The sequence below is a fragment of the Mirounga leonina genome, unplaced genomic scaffold (assembly GCF_011800145.1).
Source record: "Mirounga leonina isolate KUSES-001 unplaced genomic scaffold, KU_Mleo_1.0 Mir_376, whole genome shotgun sequence".
NCBI lineage: Eukaryota > Metazoa > Chordata > Mammalia > Carnivora > Phocidae > Mirounga > Mirounga leonina.
The window spans coordinates 506,621-527,084 of record NW_023270718.1 but is presented as its reverse complement, the minus strand read 5'-3'; the positions used below and the strand labels follow the sequence as shown (position 1 = coordinate 527,084).

Here is a 20,464-nt window from a genome sequence, read left to right as displayed (position 1 = left end):
GTGGTTTGGGTGTCGGGAGCACAGAACATGGGGCCTCTGGTGACCACATGAAGATGAGCTAGGAAGGAGTAGCTGTGGGCAGGAACACATCCCGGTGTGGGACCCCTGCACAGCTTTTTGGTGTCCTGAGTCCTTCGGCCTTCCTCCCCCAGTCCTGGTGGCCCTGACTAGTGGCCTTCACCAATAAACCTGCCTGTCCCCAAATCCAGGATCCAACTCACTGAAACCTTTGGGCAGGTCTCTATGTCCAAGGCTAGCTTTCAGGATGTCCTTACCTCTGGGGTGACTTAGAGACAGGCTGTCAGAGTAACCCCAGTGGGGAAGACCCAGAATTCCTGCCCTGAGCATGGCCCTCCCAGGCACTGCCAGTGACCTCTAGCCCAGTACTTCCCATCGGTGTCCACTTTTGTCCCTGAACTGGATCTGACTGAAACACACCTCCTCCCCACAAATAAGCGCCCGGGTCAGAGGCAGGGGGCTTTCCCCTCCGGTCACCCAGGTTCCCATGGCGATGGGACAGAGTGTCTCTTCCACCCGGTCCACGGGCCTCCTCCCACCTGTGCCTTACCTGCAGCCCCTCCCCACACCCAGGCCAGCAGGTCTTGGTCCTTGCCTGAGGCCCCAGGTTGGGTGCTCTTCCCACGTGGATTCACTTGCATCGCAGTGCCCACATTTATACAAACAAAAGTGGTCTGAGCACCAAGGTACCCCACCCACATTCACAAGTGTGTCTGCCATTGACAGAGTCTTGTCACTCATGAGATGAGAGGTAAGAAAAACAACCTGCAAAATATCACATCATTATTCAGCTCTAGGACCCTCCTTATCCCCACACTATGTTGGATTAGACAAGGTGACACCTCTTGTTAGTTTCCTCTCACTGTTGTACCAAATTATTGCAAGCTTAGTGGTGTAAAGCAGCAAAAATCAAGGTGCTGACCTGGCTATTTCTTCTGGAGGCTCCAGGAGAGTGTTTCCTTGCTTTTTCAAGCTGTTGGTAGCCACCAGCCTCCCATGGCTGTAGCCCCTTCCTCCACCCAAAGCCAGCAGAGCAACATGAAGTCTGTGTCCTGTTTCCACCCGTCACATCTTCTCCTCTGGCTCTGCCTCCCGTGCCTCCCTCTGTCACTTATAAGAAAGAATGCTTGTGAGTATTTTGACTCACTGAGATATACCACTATAGTCTTGCATCACATGATCCTTAACTTAATCTGGAGTGTTTATCACCTTCCTTCACTACAAACTGCTGGTGGGCAGCCTGGACTTGGTCATCTGACTGTGGAGTCACTTCCTGCAGTGATGTCCACAACACCCTCCCTGCCCTGAGGGATGGAGACAGAGGCCAGTGCACACTCCCTGCAGCCCTCTCCACCTCTTCCTTGTTCGTAATGCTCCTTGTTAGGAATGGAAAGTGTGTGGACAGAACTAGATCAAGGCTCCCAAGCCCGGGGAGTAGCTGGGAGTCATCAGCACCACGGACAGTGTCCCAGCCAAGCTCCTCCCAGGAGTTGAGCAGGGAGGAGGCAATGGGGGACTGCTGGAGAGGCTTCCCATTTCTGTTCTACAGAGGATGCAATGAGGCAGAATGCTATTACAGGGACAACCCGATTCTGCTCTAATCTGTGAACCCTAAACCCTTTGCACATGTCCGGATGTTACTTGTTGGCACATCCATTACAGCTCCCCGCTTAGCTGATTGCTGCCCCCAGAGGGTGGCCTCAGGGAGGTTGGGAGTCCGCTCCAGCCTCTTGGGGAACCTCCTGGCCCTTGAGAGTCAGGCCCCTCTCTTGTCTACAATAAGCAAAGAATGTTTCATGAGTAACTTCGGACCCTTGGTGCCTGATCTTGGAAACACACCCATCACCCAGCCTGGAGCACCCCTGAGCACAGCATCTTGTTTCCCAAGCCCCAGCTGAGTCCCCCAGGCAGCAGGGCAGAGCAGAACCCTGGGCTATTCTCCCAGCTGCTCCCTGCTGAGCCCTGTGCCTGGTGTCAGAGTCCTTTGCCATCTACCTGCCCTTCCCAGCAGAGCAGACATTCCACCCAGGGGATAAATGGGGCCTTGAGATCTCCCAGGGAAGGAGCCAACATCTGAGTGTTCCTGCATCTGCCTGGGACTCCTCAGAGGAAGAGAAAAGACTAGGGCCATCAGAGTCACCCCCATCTTCCTATTTCCCATCCATATCCCACCCACAGAACCAACTCTGATGCTACAGACCCAGCCCTGCCCTTCCTTGGGGCTCAGGTCCATTCTGTCCACTCATAATGGCCAATATAAGGGTCACCTGGGTGCTTTATCTTTACTATTTCCTTTTTTCTGCTTTTAGCTGGGTTCACCTTGCTCTTATTTTCCTAGTTCTTGTGGTAGGAACTCTGATTATTGATTTGAGATATTTCCTTTCTTAAAAGCATTTCATGCTATGAATTCCACTCTCACCACAGCATAAGTTGCATCCCACAAATGGTGGAGATGTTTTTAGTGTATTTAATATAATTCTGTGTATTTATTTTATTTTATTTTTTTAAAGATTTTTTATTTATTTATTTGACAGAGAGAGACACAGCGAGAGGGAACACAAGCAGGGGGAGTGGGAGAGGGAGAAGCAGGCTCCCCGCAGAGCAGGGAGCCCGATGCGGGACTTGATTCCAGGACCCTGGGATCATGACGCTTAACGACTGAGCCACCCCGGCGCCCTATTTTTTTTATTTTAAAGATTTTATTTATTTGACAGAGAGAGAGACAGCAAGAGAGGGAACACAAGCAGGGGGAGTGGGAGAGGGAGAAGCAGGCCTCCCGCCAAGCAGGGAGCCCGATGCGGGGCTCGATCCCAGGACCCTGGGACCATGACCTGAGCTGAAGGCAGATGCTTAACGACTGAGTCACCCAGGTGCCCCTAATTCTGTGTATTTTTAAATATCCTTTGAGTCTTCCTTTTTGACCCATAGATTAACAAATATGTAGCTTGCTTTCCAATTGTTTCAAAGATTTTTCTGCTGCCTTTCTATTGCTAATTTCTAGTTTACTATTTTCAGAGAACATACTCTGATTTCAATTATTTTGAGTTTGGTTAGGGGCTCCTGGCTGGGTCAGTCGGTGGAGCATGTGACTCTCGATCTTAGGGTTGTGAGTTCGAGCCCCACGTTGAGGGTAGAGTTTCCTTCAAAACAAAGTAAATTTGGTTAGCTTTTAGATACGATATAGCAAGCATAAGCCACAGAGAAGGATGAATTGAACATCTTTTCCTTGGCCATTCTTTAATAGTAGGTCAGCTGGCAACAAAGTCTCATATTTTTCCTTCATCAGAAAATTTCCTTAGTTCCCCTTTCCTCCTGAGGATCATTTGCCAGATACAGGATTTGTAGTCGACTTGAAAAACCTGCCACTTCCTTCTGGCCTCCATGCTGTCAGATACAAAACCTACTGTCACTTAAATCAGTGTTCCTTAATATGCAATGGGTTGTTTCTCTGGCTGTTCTTAAAGACTTTTTTTTCCCTCTTGTCTTTAGTTTCCAGAAGTTTGCGATGTGTCTTAGTGTGACTGCTTATTGTGCTCGGGGTTCACTCAGCTTCTTGGACCATTATTTCTTCAGGTACTTTTTTTTCAGTCCATACTTTTTTCCTATTTCTGGTATCCAGTGGCGTCAATGTTAGATTCTTCATTTTTTAAAAGATTTATTTATTTGAGAGAGAGAGAGAACTCACGAGCAGTGGGAGGGACAGAGGGAGAGAGAGGGAGAGAATCCTCAAGCAGACTCCCCACTGGGCACCAAGAGACCACAAGTCAAGGAGTATTGGCAGACTCCAGAAACTGGAGAAGGCAAGAAAATTGATCCAGCCCCAGAACCTCCAGAAAGGAATGTGGTCCCACCAATATCTTTATTTTAGCCCAGTAAAACTCATGTTGGACTTCTGACCTCCAGAAACGTAAGGTAATAAATGTCTTGCTTTTAAGCCACCATCTTTGTGGTAATTTGTTACAGCAGTAATAGGAATCTAATATAGACTGCATATTAGATTATATTGTTGTATTAATATCAAATTGGGGGAGCTTGATCATCGTACTGTGGATATATAGGAGAAAATCCTGGTTCTGATGAAATACGGGCTGAAGTAGTTAGGGTGAAGTAGTATGATACCTATAACTTTCAACTGATTAATCAAAAAATCATATATAGGGCACCTGGGTGGCTCAGTTTGTTAAGCATCTGCCTTCAGCCCAGGTTATGATCCCAGGGTCCTGGGATCAAGTCCCACATCAGGCTCCTTGCTCAGCAGGCAGTCAGCTTCTCCCTCTGCCTCTGCCCCTTCCCCCCAGATCATGAGCTCTCTCTCTCTCTCAAATAAATAAAATCTTTTTTAAAAAATCATATATATATGTATATATATGTATGTACATATAATGAAAAAGATTTGTGTGTATGCACATGCATATATTTATCTCTATACAGATAGAATACAAATGTGGCATTGGTAAATAAGCATGACAGGTATATGGGAGTTCCCTCTCATAGTCTTGCAAGTTTTCTCTAAGTTTGATTTTTTTTTAACTGGAGGGGTGGGGCCTTATGTTTTAGAAGTACAAGCACAAGTGTTTGCAAAGAATATTATATGATTTCTAATAATTAATCCAGTAATCCAGTGGGTAGAAGAGTAGAAGGGAGATAGATACAACAAGGTTCGCCATGAGTTGATACTTTGAGCTGGAGATGGGTACATGGGGGTTCACGATACCATTCTCTCTAGTATAACGAACTAGAGTCCACTTGTATATGTATACAAACTCTCTTTGTATATCTTTGAAATTTTCCATATGAAAAGATTTTAAGGAAAGAGAAAAAAGTTTCCAATTCAGAAGTTTTATGAGTTCCACAGAACTTTCAACTCAGATCATCTCAAAATCATAGAAATTCATCCATAGAACAGAGAGGGAATATCCCCCTAACTTATTCCGAGGCTAGTATAACCTTTAAATTGAAATAGGAACAACAACAAAAGTACAAAAAGCAGAAAATACCAGGCCGATCATACTCATCAACAGAGAAGCAAAAATGCTAAACAAGATATTCTCAAACTAAATCCAGCAGTATATAGAATAAGACAATACACCATGACCAAGTTAGGTTTGTCCCAGGAAAGCAAAGGTCATTGAACATTAGCAATTTATACCTGGGTGGCTCAGTTGGTTAAGTGGTGGGCTCTTGATTTCAGTTGGGGTCATGAGCTCAGGCTCCTGGAATTGAGCCCTGCATTGGGCTCCCCTCTCGGCAGGGAGTCTGCTTGTCTCTCTCCCTTTGCCCCACCCCCATCCTGCTCTCGCTCTAACAAATAAAATCTTTAAAAAAATTTTTTTAAATATGGGATGCCTGGGTGGCTCAGACGGTTGAGCGTCTGCCTTCAGCTCGGGTCATGACCCCAGGGTCTGGGATCGGGTCCTCCACTGGGCTCCTTGCTCAGCCAGTGGGGAGCTTGCTTCTTCCTCTGCCTGTGCTTTCCCTGCTTGTGTGCTCGCTCTCTCTCTCTGACAAATAAATAGAATCTTTAAAAAAAAATAAAAAATTAAAAACTACCCTGATGATACCCAGCTCTAATTCATAAGGCCTTTCATTTTATTTTTTGTTTTAAAGATTTTATTTATTTATTTGACAGAGAGAGAGTGAGCACAAGTAGGGGGAGCAGCAGAGGGAGAGGGAGAAGCAGGCTCTCAGCTAAGCAGGGAGCCTGATGCGGAGCTCGATCCCAGGACCCTGGGATCATGACTTGAGCCGAAGGCAGACGAGTAACGACTGAGCCACCCAGGTGCCCCAGGCCTTTCATTTTAATGGGGAGGAAACTGAGGCCCAGAAAAGGGAAGAGATTTGGCCAGGATCTCTTGAGTCAGTGGCTGATTGGGCTAGAGCTCAGGTCGTCACAAAAAGGGGGAGGAGAAAAGAAATATTTGAGGGGGGGTGCCTGGCTGACTCAGTTGGAAGAGCATGCGACTCTTGTTCTCAGGGTCATGAGTTTGTGCCCCACATTGGGCGTAAAGATTACTAAAAATAAATAAATAAACTTTAAAATAATTTTTGGGGTCCTCCCAGTTGCTGGGCATGACTGTCACTTTGCCAGTGACCCTCCTCCCCACCACCCCCCGCTCACTTCACCATGCACATACCCACCGCCTGCCGCTCCCCTCCATTTTCCTGGGTATGTTTGGCTCCCCTCACACCTTCCACGCCTCTACAGTTCTCATGGACCACAGGACAAAGCAGAAAGGCAACTCTGTGACTTTATTGGGTTACAGGAAGGGGTTTGTCCAGTCCAGCTAGACTGTCAGTCCCTGAAGGCCAGCAGAAGACCTGAGAGGATGCGCCAAGCAGGACTCCGACTGGAGAGCTCTGCGCCAGCACTCTGGGCCTTCTCTAAGATGTTGAGGACCTCAGTCACTCTGATGTTCCCAATATGGTGATAATCTGCTAAAAGTTTTTGATATCCACGAGCACAGCCCAAGAGGAGGAAGGTGGTATTGAGAAGGCCTATAAGGCAGACAGAGAGGAGTCAGGGACACTTCCAAGATGCAAGCGCCCTACCCCTGCTTCCAGACACCCTCACAACCCAGAACACCTGCTCTCCCACCAAAAACTTGAGTACCAGCCCCCTTAGTCCTTCCTCCTTGGGATTCATGTGCCTGGCCCCGGGGCAGCCCTAATCCCCTCTCTGATCGACCAGCCTCTCACAGAGATGGAAAGGCACTAAAGCAAGTTTCTCTTCTCTCACCTGCCTGAAATTTTAAGGTGGAACTGTAACACTGAGAGGCCTCTAAGGGGCAAGAATCAGTGGTGACAAAATTTGGGAGGCAATCCTTAGAGTGCTCGCCCACACAGGTTGGGCAACTATGGGAAGAAAATGCTGTAGACTTAGGAGCTCTGGCCTTGAGTTTCACAAAAGGATCCAAGTTGGTAAGGTTATTGCAGAGATATGTCCGACAGACGCGGCTATAGGAAGCAATGGACAATCCAGGCGGCGAAACGAGGTAGGAGACTTGCTGGGGGTAAGATGAGGCGGGGCTGCAGCCCTTAAAACCCACAACTCCCCTTCTGGTCCCTGAGGAGAAGATTAGAGAGCTCTGATCAGTGCTGTTGGCCACACACAGAGTCTACCCTCCCACCCTGCACCCTGCTCTTCCAGCTCACTCTGCCCCATCACCAACTTTGCCGTGGGGTCCACTCGCTGCAGCTGCACAGGGCTCAGATCCCCAGGTCTCCGTCTGTCTCCTCTCACCAACCCCTCCCCCCAGGAACCCCCTGCTCCTCTCTCCCCTGTGTCCCTTTCTTTACTTCTCTCCCAGATTGTCCCCCATCCACCTGGGATCACCTCTTTTCTGCCCTCCTATCCAGCCCACACCACACCCAGCCAGGTCCTGCCCTCTCCTGTCAGTGTCTTGACATTATTCCCAAAAATATAATGGAGTAAATGTTTGGAGCTCGAGTCCAGAGTCCCTGGGTGCTGGGAATGGAGTTGGGGGTCAGAAGAGGCAGAGAAAAAAGAAATGTATCAAAGTCACTTTCCTTCACCTGTCTCGATGAACACCAGCGTCTCCTCACAGCCCTCACTCAGCTTACATACCATGCTCCTCATCAGAAGCCATTTCCAGTCATGGAGAGAAACAGCTCTGAAGAGTGAAGATGTTGCTTCGTAGCATAAAAGAGCCACGGCCCCTAAAGAGAGAATGCCCTTCCAGTCATGGGCCCCTCACATTGCCTTCTCAGCCCCCCAGATGCCAGCCAAGAACTCAGCCTCCACAGATCCTGTCCCCTGAGGAACCCAGATATCCAGCCTCCCACCCTCTGGGGGTCCCAAAGCATCCAGCCCCACAGGACATACAAGGCACAGTAGAGATGGCCCCTAGGAGGCAGAGCAGCAGCACAGGGCTGAAGTGCTGGGGTCCCATGGTCCTGGGTCGGGGTCCTGGATGCTAGAGGTCAATCTGGAACCAAGTTCAATCCAGGTATCAAGCTCAGTTCTTGTCAGTTTCTGAATTCTCTGTTCACCTGCCTCTGGGTCACTGTTTCTAGAGCAGAAAGTTGATTGTCAAGTTCTTGTGACATAGGCTCCCTGAGGCCTTCAGGGACACAAGTCTTCCCATCTCCATAGTGTCCCCTCCAACCTGCCCTGAAGCCACCACATTAGCCTCTCAAGTCATGACTCTCACTCTCCTGCTTAGGTCCTCCCATTGGACATGGTGCTGAGCAGAGCTGACTTAGTCAAAGGATCACTGTTACACAGGCTGTTCTCCAGCCAGAGACGATGAGATCAGAACAACAGGGGGTGTGTATGGAAGTTAACTGAAATATTACTAAATAACTCTTGGCTCAGAAAAGGATCTTTAAATGTATATAGAAGTGAATAATAATGAACATAGTACATCTCTCACTCTACCTCTCTCTCACACACACACAAGTATATGTAAAATCTGGTGAAAACTAATTAAGGTCCATAGTCCAGTTAAGAGTATTATGCCAATGTCAAGTTCATGCTTGTATACTACAGTTATAGAAGATACCCTGAGAGGAAGTGGAAGGAAGTATTTATGGCTTTACGACTTTTGCAACTTCTTGTGAGTCAATAACCATTTCAAAACCAAGGTTTTTTTTAACTACACATCAATTTTGGGACACAACTAAAGCAGTGTTTACAAGTAAATTTATACTTTCAATACATTTGTCAGGAAATAGGAACGTTAAAAAAACATGGTCCTGGATTAACTCAAGAAGTTGTACAAGGTGCAACAAAGCACCTGCCCCCCCAATAAAGGATAGAAATTAAGATAATGACAGAAATCAATGAATTAGAACAACAAAAATTATTACAGAAAACTTCACATTCATTCTTTGACAATATCAATGAGAAAATTCTCCAGCAAATCTAATCAAGAGAAAAACAGAAGATGCAAATAAAATACCAAATTAAAAATCAGAAGTAACAGACAGTGGCTGTTTTTTTTTTTTTTTAAATACAAGTATCATTAAGAACTCTACATTTATAAATTTGAAAACCCAAATGAAGTTGGGGAGCCTGGCTGGCTCAGTTGGTACATCATGCTACTCTTGATCTTGGGATTGTGAGTTCGAGCCCCATGTTGGGTATAGAGATGATGTAAAAAAAAAAAAAACTTTAGAAAACCCAGATGAAGTAGATACATTTCTAAAATAATGTGAAATGCCAAGATTTGCATAAGAAGAGTATATGCAATGCCTTAAGGCAATGAGAATGGCCAATGACCTCTGGCAGAGACAAGAGAAAGAGTAACCCCAGTAGGAAAATGGGCCAAGCATATGAAGAGGCAGTTCTCAGAAGAGCAAACCAGAAAGGCTAGAAAACATGTGAAGAGACACTCAAGCTTGACAATAATCAGAGAAAGGCAGTCTATCAAACTGTCCATCTCTCAGACTAGCAAAGGACCAGAAAGCTGGAAAAAGATACGTGTTGGCAGCAATGTGGGATACAGATACAGGGACCCTTATGTACTGTTGCTCATGGGGTTGTTGGGAGGGGGACAGGACCCTCTTCTGGACCCTGAGGAACAGCTGAGAGTTCTGGTCAATGTTTCAGGCCCAAAGCAGCATTGCAGGGAGGAATCTGGCAATACTAAGTCAAATTAGGTTTACAAATTCCCATTTCTAGTATATCCTAGGTACACATAATAGAGATTTCCACCTTCATCTACAAAGCAACATATACCAGGATGCAGCATTACTATGGAGATGGTGAGTCGAAGGCAATGTGGGCATTCCTCCCTGAGACTTAGTGAACACACAACATGCAGGGGATGCACACCATGGAATATCATGCAGCAATTTAAAAAACTGATTAGACATACACATAACATGTACATGGATGGATCAAAAAAGCGCAGTGCTGATTATTTTAAATAAATAACACAGTATCACTTGCATAACTTAAAACCACATACACAGGGGTGCCTGGGTGGCTCAGTCAGTTAAGCATCCGGCTCTTGATTTCAGCTCAAGTTCTGATCTCAGGGTCATGAGTGCGAGCCCCACCTCGAGCTCTGTGTTTAGCGTGGAATCTGCTTAAGACTCTTTCTTCCTCTCCCTCTGCCCTTCCCCCATGCTCTCCCTCTAAATAAATAAATAAATAAATAAAATCTTTTTGAAAAATAATAAAATAAAACCACATATGCAGGGGTGTCTGGCTGGCTCAGTAGGAAGAGCATGCAACTCTTGATCTCAGGGTCATGAGTTTGAGCCCCATGCTGGGTGTAGAGATTACTTGAATGAATGAATGAACAAACCTTTTTAAAAACACATGCACATAAGACACTGCACATCTTGCAAGAACACGAGAAACAAAAGATATGCATTAGCCACCTGAAGTGAGCGCCTACAGGAGGATTAGGGAATGAAGATTACTGGGAATACTAACTAAAACAATGTAGGTGGTACAAAAGTTCATAGGCGTTGGACTCAAAGGTGGAGCAAAGTTAGAATCCTTACACCTCCACTTACTAGCTGCGCAATCTTGTGTAAGTTGTTGAACTCATTTATAAAATGGATTAATAATACCTCTCATAAGGCCACTGTTGAAAATTAGTAAGCTTATTAATATAAAGTGCCAGGCAAGTGCTAAACTCTCCAAAAATGTTGGCTCTCCGGTCTCTCTCTGTCTCTCCACTATCTAAAGGATCAAGGTGAACCTCTTTAGTAGACAGTCAAGCCTTCCACACCCACATCCCCCACCGCCAGATTGGCCCCAAACAACCTGTCCAACTTTGTCTAGTACTGCTCCCCTGCACAGCAGTGCAGCTAGAGGTCACTTCTGCCACCCCTTTCTGTCCAGAATGCCTGGCACACAGCCTCTGGAACTCAGGAGTCTGTAGCAAACAAAGGGGCTGCGACCCACAGAAAAGATGGGACACAGGACAGGGAAATGAAGGCCGACAAAGGATCACACAAAAAGACCGGGCCACTCAGAGTAGATGGCACACACCAGCCTGGAAGGCAAAATGACAGAATCCAAAAGTCCGAAGCACAAGTGGAGACACAAACAGAAAAGAGTGGAATGAAATCTTCGGGGAGGGTCGGGTGGGGGGAGGAGGAAGAGGTGGTCAGAGGGTATGCTACCCCTACAAAAGAGAAACCGTGCAGAGGAGGAGCAAACCGATGGACTGGAACGTTGCAGGGAGTCAGAGGACCAGCAGCGGGAGCACAATAGGAGAAGCAGGAAAATGAGGCCTAGGGCGCAAAGACGTGGCTCTTTAGAGGGGGAAAGGAGACAGGGGTGGAAGGCGCAGAGAAAAGGGGACAACAGGAAAGGGTGGGAGGGAAACCGCGAAACACACAGAGAAGGCAGGTGAGGATGACAGAGTGGAGCCCAGATGACACTGATGAGTTGAGGTGCAATCCGGGAGGGATGTGCCTGCAAAGGGTGGAAAGGGCCAAAGGGACAGAAATACTACAGCGGCGTCTCGGAAAGAAAGTGAAGGGGTGGGGGGGACAGGGCCAGGCTATTCGGAAATTAGGAACGTGGAGGAATGGGGTCCGAAAATCAGCAGGATGGACAGGCGGACAGAAACTCCCAAGAGAACGGGAAAACCAAAGTTAGGAAAATTAGCACCTAAACAGACAGGAAGAGAGACACGGAAAGGGCGGCGACCCGAGGAGGTGGGATAAGGGAAAGAAACGGGAAAATCACAGGAGGGGAAACGCATAAAAGGAGGAGGGTAGATCCGGAGTTGGGGCAAGGGAGAGAAGTGAAAGAAACACGAGCGTCCACGCAGCGAAGAACCGCCCGAGCGAGGTCGAAGCCAGGAACGCCAGAGGCAAATCCTCGCTGCGCAGGCTAGAGGGCGAGACTGCGCGTGCGCACAGAGGTCCCGGTCAACGCCTGCGGGTCCGACCCGGCAGCCGTTTCTGGGGGGCAGGGCCAGTCTCATCCTGGGAGCAGTACTCGACGCCCCATTGGCCACCTCTCCCAAAAGGGGAACTACAATCTGGGCAGGCAAGCCACAGGGGGAGGGGCAAGTGGGGGGGCGAGACTCAACTCGACGCGCTATTGGCTGGCCTGACAGTCTGGCGCGAGGCAAAGCGGGCTGGAGGTAAGGGGACGGCCGTCAGTGCAGGATCTTGAAGCGCATTGGTCGCTTGCTTCGGCGGCGGTAGTCGACGCTTGAAGCTCATTGGCCCTTGTGAGAAGGGGCGGGAAAACCGGCGCGGGGGCGGCCGTTCCTCACGCCACTTCCTCACCGCGTCCTTTCGCGTCCTCCTGACTGAGTCTGACTTTGCTCGCTCGAGGCTGTGGTAACCGCGGGCCGAGGACGCGAACTCGACCCCGCCCCTCCCTGTCCCTTCTCCCTGTCTGTGTGGCGCTGGACCCCCTCCCCCGCTCCCCCCTCGCGCTCCTCGCGCCCCTCTCCTCCCCTCCCCCACGCCGCGGGCCCCTGGGTGCGCGCCCTGTGCCCCGCCCCCTCCCCGGGACCCTGGAGCGAGGCAAGGCCGCAGGCCGGGCTACCGAAAGAGGGTGCACGCGAGTAACAGCCGCGCGAGCCGTGGTGCGCTGCGGGGAGGTGGGCTGGGCGATGCATGAGCTAGGTTGCTGGGAATGGGCAAAGGTCCCCCGAAGCGCCCGGCGCAGCGACCCCAGAATTTGCGTCAGAGTTTGGAGGGCATATGGGTGCAGGAGGGGAATCTGTGCCATGAGGAGGGGGCCTGCGGCCGGGATCGGGGCCTGGCATCTGGAAGGGGCTCAGTAAACGTTTGTTGAGGGAATGAAAATAATTCTTGAAAGTGGGGCAAGGAGTCCGTGAGAATAAAGTAATCGCGGGGGCGGGGAGAGGCGGCAAGAGAGTGTTCTGATTTCAAAGGGGAGCAAAGGGTACGTTGGCTTGCAGGAGGTACATGACGCTACGAATTGGACGGGGAGCATAAACGTAGGTGTAGGAACTGGATAAATGCACGAGGGAAGGTTGGTGGTTGCTGAAGACGATGGCAGGAAGAACTATCAGAACAGGGTGTTGGGGGAAAAGGGGTGTAGAATCCCTTGGGGGGCCTGTGGCTGCACGGGTAGGAGCATGGGACTTGTGCAGGAGAAAGCACAGGCCAGCAGCTGAGAACAATGTTTGGTTCAAAGAACACATAAGAAGGGAGGGAGGAGAGGGGAGCCGGGGAAGAAGGCGAGCCTTCTGGGAAGGAGGACGCCCGAGGAAGGCGTTGGGGTGAAGGAGGGAGAAAGCTGGGGAGGGGGGTGAAAGCTGAGTCCACAGACGGGTGCCGTGGAAACCCCTTGAGGTGTGGCTTCCCAGGGACAGGAGGGCTGGTCAGGAGAGGGCCCTGTGGCCACCCTGACCTTCCACTCCTGCCTCCAGATCCATGGAAGCCAACGAAGTGCCCACTTCCCACCACTGTGCTTCTGATTCTGCCACAGGGGGTGAGACCAGAGCCCCCCCAGGCACTGAGCTTATCCCCAGGAGAGCTGTCAGTCGCTCTCCAACCTGTGCCCGCTGCCGAAACCACGGCGTCACTGCCCACCTCAAGGGCCACAAGCGCCTGTGCCTCTTTCAGGCTTGCGAGTGTCACAAATGTGTCCTCATCTTGTGAGTATGAACGAGATCCAGGGAAGGGAGGAGGATGGGCCTCATCTAAAGCGAGGCTGACTTTTGACCCGCAACCCCCGTTTTAGGGAGCGCCGGAGGGTCATGGCTGCCCAGGTGGCCTTGCGTAGGCAACAGGAGGCACAGCTAAAGAGGCATCTGGCTCAGGGACTGATGAGGAGAGGGGAGGCTCCTCCCAAAGCTCCTAGCCATGCCAAGAAGGGAGCCACTCGACCAGGGGTCCCCCGTGAGTGTCTGGCTAGGGATGGGGCAGGGTTTGGGGTGGAGAAAGCCTAAGTAGGAGAAAGCCTAAGAGTCCCAGACCCGCCATTGGAATTGGTCTGTGACCTGGGGCAAAGTGTTTCTACTCTCTGGGCAGCCTCAGTCTCTCCAACTTCAAAATGCAGTCAGGTGTTGGGAGGATGTAGTGAGATCCATGGGTAGAAAAAGGCCACAGGAAGATAAGAACTCACTTTGCAGTTGGAGTGGAATGGGGGTCAGGAGAAAGGGCTCATCAGAGCTCTCTGTGGTCCCTCACAGCTGGAAAGGAGAACATAGCACCCCCGCCTCAGACACCCCATGGGGCAGTCCCACTGGCACTGACACCTCCTGGGAAGGTAAGGAGAACCTGGGCCCTGGGGGAGTGAATCCTATACCAGCCCCTGCCCAGCCCCCTTCCTCTGTGCCCTCAACACTTGGGTTCTACATCTAGTCCTGATTTGCATTATCATCCTGGGCAAATCATCTCTTCTATGGGTAAAAAATGAGAGGGTGGCCATGCCAAGTCTAAAGTTTTGAGGTCCTGCCCCCATCCTGGAACATACTCGTTCTTTCCCCAGCCTCGTTCCTGACTCCAGCTTGTGCTCTCTGCCCTTGCAGGATAACTCCCGGGGGCCTCTGCTGCTCAGCCGTCCCCCAGAAGCCTTGCCTTTGTCCTGGACTCCAGTGCCTCCGGGCTCTTGGGCTCCTGGACACTGGCTGCCTCCAGGCTTTTCCATGCCACCTCCTGTGGTATGCCACTTGCTATGCCAAGAACCTACAGTCCCTCTGCATCCCTTTCCTGGTAAGATGAATTCAACACTTTGATTAAACAGATATTTGAATGCCATTGAACCGCTGTGTCAGAAAGAGAAGAGGAAGAGGATACAGGGTAGGAAGGAAGATGGAAGCCATGACTTTAACCCCTGTACACTCCTGCATGCTCTTACCCTCATTAGGCTTTGACCCTGGCACTTCCCTCCGGCTGCCCACTCACGGGCCCCTCCCAACCTGCGCAGGATCTCGTCCGATACTGACGGCTCCTCTTTCTGGAGAATCCCAAGGGCCCTCTGCACTGCCCCGCGCGTGAGTAGGGAGGGAAGGATATGTGTCTATAATGTGCCTAATCCCGTCCTGGACACCACAGTAGATGATAGAGAACACAAGGTCTCAGACTAATGCGTGAAGAGAAGCTCTCCTAGCTCTGCCATTGCCTGACTGGGAACCTTTGTACAAGTATCTTTACCTCTCTGAACCTGGTTTTCGTTCAGTAAGTTGGAGATACAATTACCTTCTTTTTGCTTTGTCATGAGAATTAGTGATAATGTACAGAATACATCCTAGCAGAGGCCCTGGTCTTGGACAAATAGTAGCTATTAAATTCTCTTAAACAGATAAAATGGAATCAAATTGCCTGCTGAAAGGGTGGCGTGGGGCGTGATGGTGAGAGCCTCAGAGGCCTACAATAGAGGCAAGAGGCCTTTTGAGAAAGCTGCTCCTCAAATTCCATGGGGATTGGGGATCTAGGGGAGGGAAACTAGACTCTAGTAGGGCAGGAACAGCCATCCCAGTCCCTCTTGCTGTTTGATATATTTTTTAAAAATTGACACCAGTGACTCCCCATAATTGTCACAGTAGCTCTGGGGGAAAGAAGCTGGCAGGGATTTTCATTTTATAGCAAACAAAGCAGGCCAAGACAGGGGAAGGGACTTGCCCAAGTCCGCAAAGCCTAATGGCCCAGCAGGCATCCAGACTCCCATGTGTGCGTGTCTCTCCATGTGTTTAATCCCCTTGGCATCTTCTCTTCTTGCTTCTAGATGCTCTACTCTGATACTCCAGCCCTGTGGCACCCCAGACCCTCTTCTGCTGCAGCCACAGGTCCTGGGAAAGAAGTGGGATCCAGGACCCTGGGAGGAAATTGAGCCTGGGGAAGGGATGATAGGGGGTAGTGAAGTAACCAGGGGCTGAGAGAGTACTTGGAGGGTGGGCAGAGTGGGGATTCCCAGTCTGTTTCTTTCCTTTTCTTTTGCAGGCCCCCGGAGCTTCTCGCCTGGCCTGGACCTCTGCCTCCTCAGAGCGGCAGCTGCAGCGTGAGGCAGCTGAGGCTCTTGTGGATCTGAAAGATTCTTCCCAGGCTCCCCGCCTGACCTCTTCTGTTCCCCCCAACCCTGCCTGGATCTCCCTGCTCCACCCCTGTGGCCCACCAGGTAACCTGTTCCCTGAAAGAAGATGGAATAGGGATGGTTGGAAAATGGAGGTACCAGAGTAAGTAGGGACTAACCAAGATCGGGGTAAGCAGGTTGATCATCTTCAGACCCAGGCTCCAGGCTTCTCAACCTAGTTCCTGGAATTGCAATTGAGAGTTGTTTGGTGAATTAGTTTTATTAATTTTGTGCTCAAAAGCAAATGTCCAGTGCCCTTATGTCAAGGAAAAGGAGGCCCTGAGAGAAGCAGGGACTTGCCCAAGGGCATATGGCAAGACTGGCAGAGCCTGATCTCCTGACTCCAGCCTAAGGCTCCCTCTCTAGACCCAAGCTGCCTGCTGCAGATCTGATAACTGCCTTCAAGGAGCTTCCATTCTACTTGGGAAAACAGAATGTCTTCACAAAGCTCAGTGACAAACCGGGAAAGAACTAGAGGAATCTTGAGGAATGAGACCTATGGGGACAGAGAGGGAAGGCCCGAGGAGTCTCCTGTCCAAGATGGCGGATTGGGCATGGTGTGTGGGTGAGGAAACCTGCCTGGAAGAACTGCTGGAACAGAAGGAGATGAGGCTGGAGAGACTTCCGATCACGGAGGTCTGGCATGCCAAGCTTAGGAGTCCAGACCAACAACTGTGCATGAAAGGGAGCCAGGGAATATTTCTGACCTAGGCAGGGACATATTCAGAGACCCTGAGCTTTAGAAGTCAGGTGTGGTGGCTGTGATGGAGGGATTAAAAGAGACAAGACTGAAGGTGGGAAAATCAGTGAGGGGGAAGTGTTTGCTATAATCCAGGTGAGTAAGGCTGAGGCCTGGATTGGATGGGGTAAAAAGAGGGGGTTGCTGGGAGAGGACAGGGATATGACCTAGTCCTACCCCTTTCCTTCCTGCTTATAGCTCCCGCTGGAGGAAGAGGATTCCAGCCTGTTGGCCCCTCTCTCCGACCCAGCCCAGCCCCCTCTGTGGCTCTGCATATTGGGCGTCTGGGCTCTATCTCCCTCCTAAGCTAGAAGCCCAGAGATGGAGGCCTTGCTGGGGCAAGAAGCAACAGCCTGCGGGCACTGCATATTTGGTATTTTACTTCCGGATTTATGCATGGAATTTAATGTAGTACAAGCTTCCGGCTTTTCTTTTCTTTTCTTTTCTTTTTTCCCTTTTTTAAGCTTTCAGGTGCTTTGTTAGCTTTTGGTTCCTTTTGTAGTGTGGGCATTTCCTTGAATGAAAGTGGTATTCTCTTACTCACTTGGATCCTGGCACCTTTTTAAAATCCCCAACAAAGTGAGAGTTGTGCAGTTTAAGCTAACCAGTATCTAAATAGGTTTTTGCATGAGTTCATGTTCCAGAATATTTATTTGACATATGATCCTGTACATAGCTGTGCACTCATGTCTGTCTCCATGCATGCAAAAACAGGAGAGTATTTTCATTTTGTGTCTACCTTTGGGTGAGTAACTGGGAAATAAACCTTTGTTGTTTTAAGCCACTGAGATTTGGGGATTGTTTGTTGCTGCAGCCTAACCTAGTCTATCCTGACACAAAGGACTTGTTCAATTCACTTTCTGATAACTACCACAAATAAATACAAACTTGGATTTCTTAGAGCCAAGTAGGAAAGGTTGGTAGAGGAAGATAGTGGGAGATCCATTGATTCAACAGTGAAGTGCCTGCATGCCAGGCCTAGACCATTCCCAGCTGTCAGAGGGCTACAGACTGAAACACATACAGGGCCAAGCACATCATATAAATGAGTAAAGAAAGCTGGATGAGCCCTAGAAAACTGAGAATGCATGCCCTGCCTAAGGGGACAGCCTCCTTTGCATTAGTGGGCTGTCACCAGGCAGGAAAGTGGCTATTGCCACAACTTCTGATTCTTTAAGAGAAGCTGGAAAACTGAATCTCTACGTAGAACATCTTAATTTTCAAATAATGGCTCAGTTTTCTTTAAATCCTATGTGAGCCAAACAAAACATTATCTTCAGGCCAGCATTGGCCAGTAGAATGCCAATTTAATGCTAACCTAATGTAACATTTTTCAAATGGGGAAACTGAGCCCAAAGAGAATAGGAAGAATCAAGTTATCAAGGGTTTGTATCAAGGGTATATCAAGGGTTTTTCCTGAACTAGGGAGATTTATGTGTCTAAGTTTTGAAGGACCTACACGAGGTAAGAGACCATTATTATCACTTATTGAGTATCCCACTGTATGTGATTCACATATATCCTCACAGCAACTCTGTAAACCATGCATGCTTACTCCCATTTTACAAATAAATAACAAGTTTAAAGAGATAAAGTGACTTGCCCAACTATTTTAGGGAAAATTTCTAGGCAAATACAGGGGGAAGTTTCCCTCTTCTTGTCAAGTCCCAAATCAATTACTAGGTAATTTTTACAAAACAGAGTGAAAGATTTTGAGCTCCAGGAGACAGGCATGAGCCCAAGGGTTTTTCAAAAAGTCTTTTATTTTTCTACTCAAGGTATCCTTAAGTGATAATCAGATCTTATCTGCATTTGTTTCATAGTCCCCTGCTGTCAAGTCCTCCTTGAACCGTTCCACATATATGAAGGGCAGAGGGAGAGGGAGAAGCAGGCTTGATCCCACAACCCTGGGATCATGACCTGAGCCAAAGGCAGATGTTTAACCCACTGAGCCACCCAGGCACCTCCTCACACCCCTCTTTTTATTCAGGATGATTGCTGGTGATGGCATTCAGTCACAGCTTGTTCCCTGGTGTCTGGGGACTTGAGAAGGTAGGCTTCTTCTACTTCCTAACATTACAGAGTAAAAAATCTGTAACAATTCTCAGGAATCAGCACAAAATAATTAAAGGAGGAAAGTCCTCTTCACACTTTCCTTCCCTCCCCTTGTTATAACTTAGGTATGTGAATGCCCCCTAATAGATTTGCCATGCCATGCTCTCCCAAGTGACAGACGACCAAGTCCACATGGTCACGGAGGAGGTTTGCAACATGAAACATGGCTACTCAGGGCTGAGCAAAGGTCCCAGTACACCAAGGTCACAGAGCTGGGAAGAGTAAAAGAGAAAGTATAATTTGGGGTTAAAGGGTGACATGAGAAGGTGGGGAAAGAGATGACGACTGGGCCAAGGAGCTAGGGGCAGGTTCCAGACCCTTCTCATTTCTTGGCAGCCCACCTCCCCTTCCAGCCAGACCTGCAGGGCTTTTCCTACCACTGGCTAGGCCTGCTTTGTCTATCATTTCCTTAGGGCTTTCCCACGGGTGCCTGGGGGAGAGGGTGGAGGCTCTGCAGAGGTGAGCCTTGGGCAAAAAAGGGCGAATGTAAGAATTGCTCAGGCCCCTATGTCACTGCGTCTTTGGGTGCCGCAACCTTCATCTGTGGTTGTAGGGAGCCAAGTGGGCTCCTGGCCTCTGACCAGCCCTTGGGAGATGACAGTCAGTGGACTGTCAGCACTGTTTCATGTGCCACCCCCTTTCCCATTTCCCATTTCCCATTTCCCATGGCAGGGCAAGAAAAGGTGCTGCCCAGTCCAATAGGTAATGAATAAATCATACCCCTTCTCAGGTTCTTTTGTGTACCATCCTGACCTTCTTCAGAAATAACCCATGAGGTTCCAGATTTGAAGTACCATCCTTCTCTCCAAACAGGATTTCCCCAACCCACCAGTCACCCACTTACAACCTCAGAAGCTCATTTCACATCCTCCCCTTTGGGAATCTATGCTCCCTTCACTCCAGTCCACCTGGTCCACTCCTGACCACACTCCTTGTCCAGTGTAGAACCAGCATCATACCACCCATCCCTAGCCCCATCCAGTTTCTACTCAGACCCTCATTACATGATCCATGTAGGCCTCATTCTGCAACCCCCGTCCCATTGTGTACCTGGCTCTGCGGCCCCTAACACATGTTCTCATAGACACAGTCCTATAAGCCATACCCTGCATAGGCCCTCGTGAGATCCTGAGCTCTTCCCAAACACAAGATTCCCTCTCTGGGGAAATCTGACTTGATGTCTCCCAGAAGCTCCTCAGGCAGAGTTCCCTACATTTCTACATTCACAGGCCTGATCACCCTGAGCAGCCCCTGGCTCTGTGCATCTATGTCTCCCCCTCCAAGAATAAGTAGTCTCAGGGCACAGGGCCTGTGTCCACTTCCTCTCTGGAACTCAAGAAATAACTAAACATGTTCTGTCTGATTCCTTTGGATTTATTTTTTTCCTACAAAGTTAACACACTCTAATGCTTCCTCTCCCCTCATCACAATATGAACAATTGAGAACTTCCTGTCCTCAAACCATTTTTTAAAACAGAGTTTATATTTTAGAGAAGTTTTTCACAGCAAAATTGAGCAGAATGTAAGTGTTTCCATGGTGTCCCTGCCCCCAAATAAGCACAGCCTCCCTCACTATCAACGTCCCCCACCAGAGTGGTACATTT

At 49.1% G+C, this 20,464-nt stretch overlaps 2 protein-coding genes across 3 annotated transcripts; one reads left to right on the top strand and one right to left on the bottom strand.

Moving 5' to 3' along the window:
- Positions 1-6,310: 6,310 nt before the first annotated feature.
- On the bottom strand, positions 6,311-7,928 carry LYPD4 (LY6/PLAUR domain containing 4). Of its 2 annotated transcripts, XM_034986551.1 has the most exons (4): positions 7,862-7,928; positions 7,552-7,695; positions 6,755-7,081; positions 6,311-6,513 (listed from the first exon to the last, which is right to left on the bottom strand). In XM_034986551.1, exons 1-4 carry the CDS (start codon positions 7,926-7,928, stop codon positions 6,311-6,313), a joined length of 741 nt encoding a protein of 246 aa, XP_034842442.1. The 2 variants fall into 2 exon arrangements, with proteins under 2 accessions (XP_034842442.1, XP_034842443.1); XM_034986552.1 differs by lacking the exon at positions 7,552-7,695 and having other exon boundaries at positions 6,755-7,074; positions 7,822-7,928.
- Positions 7,929-13,365: 5,437 nt separating this feature from the next.
- Positions 13,366-17,056, top strand: DMRTC2 (DMRT like family C2). Its single transcript, XM_034986550.1, has 8 exons — positions 13,366-13,589; positions 13,676-13,833; positions 14,127-14,203; positions 14,466-14,649; positions 14,804-14,930; positions 15,662-15,722; positions 15,877-16,051; positions 16,944-17,056. The coding sequence occupies exons 1-8, from the start codon at positions 13,366-13,368 to the stop codon at positions 17,054-17,056; spliced, it is 1,119 nt and encodes a 372-aa protein (XP_034842441.1).
- The last annotated feature ends 3,408 nt before the right edge of the window (positions 17,057-20,464 follow it).

Coding starts and splice junctions, on each gene's coding strand:
- LYPD4 (XM_034986551.1), bottom strand. CDS start 7,928: ATGGGACCCCAGCACTTCAGCCCTGTGCTGCTGCTCTGCCTCCTAGGG. Junction 7,696..7,861: donor GGCCATCTCTACTGTGCCTT/GTATGTCCTGTG, acceptor TTCTCTCTTTAG/GGGCCGTGGCTCTTTTATGC. Junction 6,514..6,754: donor CACCTTAAAATTTCAGGCAG/GTGAGAGAAGAG, acceptor TCTGCCTTATAG/GCCTTCTCAATACCACCTTC.
- DMRTC2 (XM_034986550.1), top strand. CDS start 13,366: ATGGAAGCCAACGAAGTGCCCACTTCCCACCACTGTGCTTCTGATTCT. Junction 13,834..14,126: donor CACTCGACCAGGGGTCCCCC/GTGAGTGTCTGG, acceptor GGTCCCTCACAG/CTGGAAAGGAGAACATAGCA. Junction 16,052..16,943: donor CCACCCCTGTGGCCCACCAG/GTAACCTGTTCC, acceptor TCCTGCTTATAG/CTCCCGCTGGAGGAAGAGGA.